General features: G+C 36.3%; 1 protein-coding gene across 1 annotated transcript in view; it reads left to right on the forward strand.

Annotated features, from left to right (window-relative positions):
- SATL1 (spermidine/spermine N1-acetyl transferase like 1) overlaps positions 1–9,905 on the forward strand; it is a 15,597-nt gene extending 5,692 nt beyond the window's left edge. Inside the window, exons 3-7 of the mRNA XM_030887584.2 lie at positions 4,727–4,778; positions 7,826–7,924; positions 8,330–8,425; positions 8,989–9,029; positions 9,663–9,905. Of these exons, the coding sequence (XP_030743444.1) occupies positions 4,727–4,778; positions 7,826–7,924; positions 8,330–8,425; positions 8,989–9,029; positions 9,663–9,833 (459 nt within the window). The 3' untranslated portion in view covers positions 9,834–9,905. The remainder of the gene's footprint in view (positions 1–4,726; positions 4,779–7,825; positions 7,925–8,329; positions 8,426–8,988; positions 9,030–9,662) is intronic.

Consider the following 9,905-nt stretch of genomic DNA (forward strand, 5'->3'; position numbering starts at 1 on the left):
AGAATGATGAAGTCAACATATGTACTAATGTGCTGGACACAAATGATGTATGTACGGATTGTGATGAGTTGTAATGAGCCCCTAATAAAATGATTATTTAATTAAAAAAAGAATAAAATCCAAATTTCTCATCAAAGATCTACATAATCTAACCCTGCTGTCTTCCTTGCATACTTTAAAGGATGTTTACATTGTAAGTATAATGAAATCTCAGTTGAAACCCCCCAAATGTCACCTGGAAATATAAACATGTGAACATTTCTTAAAAGTTCCCAAAAGAGTAATATCCCTACTGCATATTGTAAACCTGTAAGTAACTGAAATACTATGGTTATAGGTAGAGATATAGATCAATTAAACAGAATAGAAAGCTTAGAATTTCTCTTAATTATATATGAGTTTCAGGCACCCTGGTGGTATAGTGGATTATACTTTGGGTTGCTAACTGCAAGGTTGGCATTTCAAACTCATCAGTCCCTCTGGAGAAAGATGAGGATTTCGGCTTCTGTAAAGACTTACAGATTTGGAAATCTACAGCGGTATAAAACTATTCTGCCCTAAAGGGATGCTATGAGTTGGAAGCAAACCTATGGCAATGAGTTTGGATTTTTTATTTTAAAAATAAGAATTTGTACTATTTGTCTGTCAGTGTGTACTGTGGTGTCTTGTGAGCTGCTGTGATGCTGGAAGCTATGTCACTGGTATTTCAAATGTCAGCAGGGTCGGCCAAAGTGAATATATTTTAGCAGAGCTTCCAGACTAAGAACAGACAATTCTATTGGTAGTCTCAATAATTTATCCAATGGTATAAAATTTCACATACTGTTGAGAAGAGGAAATTATTCAAGTGTAGGCTAGCTATGAATCACATTACATGTATTGTTGACATGTACAGATTAAGTCTTCAGTGACTGGACACTATTTACTCTAACAATCACCCCTTGTCAACCTAATAACTACCTCTTTAACCATGCATAATCACTAAAGACAAGAATAAAATTGCACTTGCTCCTAACATGATACAGCTAACATGAAAATCAGAGAAAAAAGCACTAACCCCACTTTTACTTTATATTTTATAAGTGAACAAAGCACAAATATTTAGTGGATACATGCAAATAGGAAGTCCTCAAAAGGAAGCCCTCATGTCTATAGCAGGTCATGTGGCCATTGTTGGTATTTAGAACTACCCTCTACCACTACTAGTGGTTATACATTGGGCTGCTGACTGCAAGGTCAGTAGTTCAAAACCACTAGATGGTCTGAAGATGAGAGAGACTTTATACTCCCCTAGAGTTAGTCTTGGAAACCCACACGGGCAGTTCTAATCTGATTTACAGAGTCGCTATAAGTCTTGTCTGTCAGTTTATCATACTATGGTGGTTTGTGTGCTGCTGTCATGCTGGAAGCTATGTCACTGGTTTTTCAAATGGCAGCAGTCACCCAAAGTGTAGAGGTTTCAGCATAACTTCCAGACAAAGAACAGACAATGAATGACTCAGCTGTCCACTTCGAAGGAAGTAGCTACTGAAAACCTTATGCGGAGCTTTGAAACCTTGTCAGATACTGAGAGTCTAATGTAGAAGGGAAGCAAAACATTGTTGGGACAGTGCAGGAGGATGGGTCCCTTGGTTTGGAGGAGAAGCTGCTGTCTTGCTCTGGGTGGAGTCGCCCATGGTGATGTGAGTCTGGTGCAGTCTGTAGGAGTGGTGCCATCGAGATCTTCATGTGCTGATGGGGCACGACTCAAGGTACAGAGAAACAGCTGCAAACACTTACTAATGATCAGAACTTGGAATGTGTGAAGTATGAATCTAGGAAAATTGGAAGTCATCAAAAATGACATGGAATATGTAAAGATCAATATCCTAGGCATTAGTGAGTTAAAATGGATGAGTATTGGTGCTTTTGAATAAAAAAAAATCTATGATTGACTGGCATATGATTTATATATGCCAGGAACGACACAAACAAGAGGAAAGTTTTGCATTTGTTGTCAGAAAACTGTCTTAAACTAAGATAACTGATAAAAAAAATTCAAATCTCGAGTAGCAATAGTGAAAGATTCTACAGGCAAAATACTAAATGATGCAGGAAGTATCAAAGACAGAGGGAAAGAATACAAAGAATCACTGTACCAAAAAGAACTAAACCACATTCTACCATTTCAGGAGGTAGCATATGAGCGAGAACCAATGGTGCTAAAGGAAGAAATTCAAGCTGCAATGAAAGCATTAGAGAAAAACAAGGCTCCTGGACTTGACTGAATACCAATTGAAACGTTTCAAGAAGCCAATGAAGCACTTATTACTCTATGACAGGAAATTTGGCCAACTGACGGAAGGGATCCATATTTGCACTCATTCCAAAGAAAGATTACCCAAAGGAATGCTTAAACTTTAGAACAATGCCACGGATATCAAATACAAGTAAATTTTTGCTGAAGATTATCCAACAACGGTTGCAGCAGTGCATTAATGATACTGCTAGATGTGCAGGCTGGATTCAGAAGAGGACATAGAATAAGGGATAACATTGCTGATGTCAGATAAATCTTGGCTGAAAGCAGAGAATACCAGAAAAAATGTTAACTTGTGTTTTATTGACTATGCCAAAGCATTCAACTGTGTGGGTCATAACAACCTATGGATGACTTAAGAATTGGAATTCCAGAATACTTCATTGTGCTCATGCAGAAATTGTTCATGGACCAATATGTAGTTCTTCGAGCAGAAAAAAAGGGAATGCTATATGGTTTAAAATCGGATAGGTGTAAGATATGATAAAATAATAATTTATGAATTATCAAGGGTTCATGAGGGAGGAGAGAATGGGGAGGGAGGGGGAAAAAAAAAGAGAAATGAGGAGCTGATTCCAAGAGCCCAAGCGGAAAGCAAATGTTTTGAGAATGATGAGGGCAACAAATGTACAAGTGTTCTTTACACAATTGACAAATGTATGGATTGTGATAAGTTGTATGAGCCCCCAATGAAATGATTTTTAAAAAATCAGACAGATAGGTGTGTACATGACAGGGTCGTGTCCTCTCACTATACTCAGTCAATCTGTATGCTGAGCAAAATCAGAGAAGCTGACTTACACGAAGAAAAATGTGGCATCAGGATTGTTAGAAGGCTTATTAGCAATCTGAGAAATACAGATGACAACCTTGTTTGCAGAAAGTGGGGAGGACATGAAGCACTTGCTAATGAAGATCAAGAATTACCGACTTCAGTATGCATTACAACTCAATGTAAAGAAAACTAAAATCCTCACAACTGGACCAATAGGTAACATGATAAATTGAGAAAAGGTTGAAGTTGTCAAGGATTTTGTCTTGTTTGCACAATGTTCATGGAAGAAGCAGTCAAGAAAAAAAACTGCCACTTTGCACTGGGTAAACCTGCTGCCCAAGACCACTTCTGAGTATTGAAAAGTAAAGATATTACTTTGAGGACTAACATGCACTTGTTACTTTCAGCTGTCTCATATGCATGTGAAACTTAGACATAGAATAGGAAGACAAGAATCAATGCACTGGAATTGTGGTGAAGACTATTGAAAATATAGCACGAACTGCTAGAAGAACAAACTGTTCTGTCATGGAAAAAGTATGGACAGCGTGCTCCTTAGAGCCAAGGATGGCGAGACTTGGTCTTACATAGTTTGGTCATGCTGTCAGGAGAGTGCGGTCCTTAGAGAAGGACAACGTGCTTGCTAAAGTAGAAGGGTAATGAAAAAGAGGAAAACCCTCAAGGAGATAGAATGGCACTCTGGCTGCGACAATGGACTCAGGCATAATAACAATTGTGAGAATGGCACAGGACTACACAGTGTTTAGTTGTTGTAAGGTCGCCATGGGTCAGAATTGAATCAATGACATCGAACAACACATAAGAATTTAGACTACGATACAGGACACACTACAAATTAGTGAATAAATGGTGTGGGGGCAATTGAGAAAAAAATAAAAGATGAAACTCTACTTCACTTATTATACACACACATACACAATATTAAAGAACTTACTCACTGCCATCTAGTCAACGCTGACTCATAGTGCCCCCTGTGGGTTTCTGATATTGTAATTGTTTATGAAAGTCGAAAGCCCAGTCTTTCTCCCTAGGAGTTGCTTGTGGTTTCTAACTGCTGACCAGGCAGATCACAGTCCGACCTGTAACCACTACACCACTAGGGTTCCATACTGTTTTCGTAAAAATCAATTTTTAATTTTAAGAACCTAAGAAGACTGAATATTTTTACAGAAAGGAAGTGGGGGATACATTTTCAAGTATGAGATCAAAAGGAAAGAATAGAATGTATATTTAAAAAAAAAACCCAAACTACTTATACAGTAAAAAGCAAAATAAACCAAGTCTAAAGGTGAGTCAGGAACAACATCTGAAAGAGAAATACATGTCACAATCTTCTAGAAATTTTATAATACATAGACTTCAGGATATCCACTTAGAATGCTCAGACACTCTTAAGTTTTCCAGTTTCTGGTTAGAACCAGAGTAACCTAGCTCAATGACCTTAATGAGTGAGTTATCCAAGTACTTAATCTCTCTGATATACATGTATTTGTTGAGCTGTGCAGTTTACAGATGGTAAAGTCTGACTTAACCACTTTAACACTGTCAAAAGTGAATAAATGCATTTGATGGTTATTACCTTAAAAGTGTACTAACAAATCAAAAACTGAAAGTTTTCTCTGCTTTGACAGGAATTGGCTGCTTGTGAAAACATGGTAGATGCAGTGAAGTTAACAGTACCAGGTAAGGTGTTTTCTGGTATTTTCAGAGATAGAAAAAAACAAAACATGCATAATTTTATTTGGATATTTGGAAGTTACATAAAGAAAATGACAACAAAACCCATCTGTTTAGGTATAAACTTGATAGTTTTATCAGTGTTCTAGTATCCACCCACCCACAATTCTTTTTTTTTTTGATGAAATCAATACTTAGGGCTGTGGTTCTCAACCTTCCTAATGCCATGACCTTTTTTTTTTTTTTGCCGTGACCCTTTAATACAGTTCCTTATGTTGTGGTAACCCCCCAATCATAAAATTATTTTCATTGCTTTCATAAGTATAATTTTGCTACTGTTATGAATCATATGAATCATATCATATTTACATATGAATCATATGTAAATATCTGATATGCAGGATGTATTTTCATTGTTACAAATTAAACACAATTAAAGCATAGTGATTAGTCACAAAATAATATGTAGATATTGTGAAATATTTATTTCTAATGACAAACACATGAAATTTTGTCTTGAAGCATGGGTAAGTCTTAATGCCGAGTACTCATATGTAGGCGTATCTGCATGTGGGTGGACCCGCCTGGAGATGGATAGAGTGGTTCCTAAGACCATCGGAAATATGTTTCCGATGGTCTTAGGTGCCCTGTGAAAGGGTGATTCAACCCCCAAAGGGGTCGCAACCCACAGGTTGAGAACCGCTGACTTAAGGGCTCTCACCCCTTTAGAGGTGCGATATTAAACTCACTGTCATGGAGTCAATTCTGCCTCATAGCAACCCTACATAGTGTTTCTGAGGTTAACTCTTTTTGGGAGCCGATACCCTCTTCATTCTCCTGCAGAGTAGCTGGTGGGTTCAAACGGCTGATTTTGTGGTTAGCAATGTAATACTTTCCTGATAGTGGCACCAGAGTTCCATACAGCTTCCAGAGACCCCCCAAAATCTTCAAAATATAGAATGAGAAGTGTTACTGTCTCAAAAAGAGGTGCATGATTTAACATCTCTTACACTGGCAGTAAGCACCCTAGTGTCATAATAGGTCAAACATTAGACTGCTTAAACAGCCAGGTTCAAACTCGCCAGCTGCTCCAAGGGAGAAAGATGAGGTAGACTGCTTCCATATAGATTTACAGCCCAGGAAATCCTGTGGGGCACCTCTTCTCTATCCTATAGGGCCACTATGAGCTGAAGTCAATTTGATGGTAGTGGGTTTGGGTGTGGTTTATGTTGGTAGTATCATAATAGGATGAAATTGATAAAAGAAAAATCCCAAGATAGTTCTAAAATATTTACTTCATTTTGATAGCAATATTAATGGGATAGTCTAGTGTTCTAAAATAAACTTTTTAGATAAGGGAGATAAAGATTAAGAGGATAAATTAGTTTAGTTTATAAAATGTTATTAAATCCTAGGAAAGTGAGAAGATAATTCCTTTAAAAAAATCATTTTATTGGGGGCTCTTACATCTATCACAATCAATACATACATCCATTGTGTCAAACACATTTGTACATATGCTGCCATCATTTTCTACTTGAGTCCTAGATATCAGCTCCTCAGTTTTTCCCCTCTCCCACCTTCCCTCCCTCATGAACCCTTGATAATTTATTAAAATTTTTTCTCATGTCTTACACCGACCACTGTCTCCCTTCACCCACTTTTCTGTTGTCGATACCCCTGGGAAAGGGTTATATGTAGATCATTGTGATCGGTTCCTCCTTTCTCTCCCCGTCTTTCGCTTACCCTCCTGGTATTGCTACTCTCATTATTGGTCCTGAGGAGTTTATCTGTCCTGGACTCCCTGTGTTGCGAGCTCTTATCTCTACCAAAGTACATGCTCTGGTCTAGCCGAATTTGTAAGGCAGAATTGAGGCCATGATAGTGGTGGGGAGGAAGCATTAAAGAACTAGAGGAAAGTTGCGTGTTCCATCAGTGCTATTCTACTCCCTGACTGGTTTTCTCTTCCTTGTGACCCCTCTGTAAGGGGATGTCCAATTGTCTACAGATGGGCTTTGGGTCTCCACTCCACACTAGATCATTGGTCTTTGATGCCTGATCCCATCAACACTTGCTGATCACACAGGCTGTTGTGCTTCTTCCATGTGGGCTTTGTTGGAAGATAATTCCTTGTAATAAACTTAATACATTTTACCAAGGAGATAAATGGTTTTACTACAATATTGGGCAAGAGATCCATAGCAAGCTTTGAAAGAAAGGATATTCTGGAGGTCTTTTGGACCAGGCCCTACCATTGCAATCTTAGTGCTTTGGTCAGAAATAGAACTCTTTGATCTGCATGGACCATGGATCAATCATGTGATATGACAATCATATGATCTTACACATGATAATAACAGAATTCTATCTTGTTGTTTTAATGGAAATAATAAGAAATGTAAGGTTGGAAGTAATGGACATGATGAAAACAGCACTCTAACAAAACTGTGTTACTACGCTGTGATAAAGTTCCCACATATAGTTAGGAAAATATTGTACAGGGTAATATATGACAATTAATCTTAAAAACAAAAATAAGTAAAAATATTCTTATTTAGCACATTCCATCTTTTTACCTTAGAACTTCAGTATATCTTTGAATTGCAGTTACTTCGTGATATCTTCTGTCCTGTTTGCTCATATTGGGATTTATCTCATATGTATTTTGTTATTGGGGTTGGACCTCTTGAATTTTTGTTTATATGCCTTCCCGTTTTTCAGTGTATGAAACCCAGAATTGATGAATATATATATATAGACAATAAGAGTTTCTGGGGGGTACAATGTTGGTGATAGGCAGGGGGCGGGGAGGGAGCTGATGTCAAAATGTTCAAGAAGGAAGAGAATGTTTTGAAACTGTGGTAGCAATTGTATAATACTGCTTGATGTGATTGAACTATGGAACAATATCCATATTAGCTTCCAATAAAATGTTTTTTTTGGGAAAAAAGGCTGTATACTAGTGTCGGGGTAGATGAAATATTTGATGAACCAAGCTATATTCTTACCTATTACTGTAAACTTTTTGACTGTATGCAAATTTATTATTTTAGATTTACTCAGGGATGGCTTTGGAGAAAATCCTCTTTTCTACTGTCTGATTGCTGAAATACACTATCAACATAATACATCAGGTAAAGTATATGTTATTTGTCTCATTAAATCTACAGTATGTTTTCCCTACTCTGCAAACAAACTACAAAAAAGTTTGACAGGATATAATGACAATTAAGCTGGGTCAAGAGTATTAAGAATATAAACCTTTTTTGATTTTTTGAGGCATAACCTATGTTTGTATAGGCATAGGGAAAAAGCTGAAGAATATACTACTCAACACTGTTAAGAAGTCCTACCTCTTTAAGTTTCTATTTTAAGGGACTTAAACCCTCTACTTTATGTATTTGTGTATTGCTTGAAATTTTGTCTCAAGACCATCTTACTTTAATTTTTTAAATACCCAGATTCCGCGGGGGGCGGGCGGGGTGGTGGTGGTAGAAATACATTCTTAGATGCAAAGCATTAACTTTTGTACCCTCTCTTGTTTCATCTTGGTACAGTGACCGTTGGATTTGCCATGTACTACTTTACATATGACCCGTGGACTGGCAAGTTACTTTACCTAGAGGATTTTTATGTCATACAAGCTTACCGAGGTCAAAATACATTTAGTATTACTTATAAATACTTTTAAAATTGTAGTTTTAGTATAAATGTGGTATTTCAAGTTAGTTTATGTAATTCTATTATATTTTGAGTCTGATATTAGTTATCCTCTTTTCCATTGCCTGATTGTAGAGGTACACTATCAACATAAAACATCATTATATTACCTTACCAACCACAGATAACAAAATACTTTAAAATTATTTCTCATTAGCAACAGTTAAGCTACCACAGCAATACTTTTAAGAAATGCTTTGGTGTTTGGGGTTAGACTAGAAATGAATGTGAAATATAGCATATAATAAAATGATAATGATAGAAACTAATTTTCTTTTCAGTTACATTTCAGGTAAACTCCAAAATCTTTTTGATAAAATCTTTGGAGGCATATTCCAATTATGAAAAAAGAGATATGAAAACCATTAATATTTAAACACACTATATTAAGGATATATAATTATTAGCTGCAGAGCTCTTGTGTTTTAAACTAAAGCAAATAATCTAAGTGAGATTTTCAACTTATTGTTTTCATTTTGTATTATTTGTTTAAAAGGTCTTGGTATTGGAGCTGAAATGCTGAAGAGGCTAAGTCAGGTATTCCCAAAATTAGCATTGATATTCTAGCTCATCATCAAATATGATTATTTAACAGCATAACAGGTCATTTATCTCATCATCTGACCACAACCCCCAAATTCACTTTTAACTTTTTATTCAAGTTAAACTGTCTTTTCACATTTTAATACATACTATGATTTATATTAGTCAAAATTTGATTTCTATGTAATCCCCAACCACAATATATTTTGGGGGTATGGAGGCAATTAGAAAGTGATTCTACACTAAGGCATGAGATAAATATAAACACAAGACTCATGTGTTTTGGGAATATATAGAACATATGTTCTTTTAAGTAAACTTATCCTGTAACAAAAAGAAAAATAAAGTCAAAAGAAAAACTTTGCAAATAAGTTTTGGATTTAAAAATTTTAATGTGCATAATGGGGACTTTTGGTTTTAAGCTATAGAGAAGTATGAAACATAATTATGAGGAGACTTCAAAACATTATGGGAAGGGTCCATTATCTTTCAATTCCATTTGTCATGAAGTCCCCTTATATTTCGAAGTATTTGGTACACATACCACTTTGTATATAGTAGACTTTCTATGAAATGAATGTGTAAATGAAGACTGTGCTTTGAAATAATAATTGTGTTTTCAAACAGATAGCCATCAAAAGCCAATGTAACTGCATGGACTTTCTTGTTGTCATCTGGAATCAGGCTTCTATTGAATATTATACTCGTCGAGGGGCTTCAGACCTTTCCTCCGAGGAAGGCTGGCATCTGTTCAGATTTAACAGAGAAAAACTCATCGAAATGGCAAGTGGAGAGTGACAAATGAGACATAATAACTCATCTCAACAAAGGCCTGAACATTTAACTGTCACTGAAGTCCAACAATTTGAC

This window comes from Echinops telfairi, unplaced genomic scaffold (assembly GCF_000313985.2).
Source record: "Echinops telfairi isolate 266 unplaced genomic scaffold, ASM31398v2 ScPeMD7_7419;HRSCAF=8457, whole genome shotgun sequence".
NCBI classification, from domain to species: domain Eukaryota; kingdom Metazoa; phylum Chordata; class Mammalia; order Afrosoricida; family Tenrecidae; genus Echinops; species Echinops telfairi.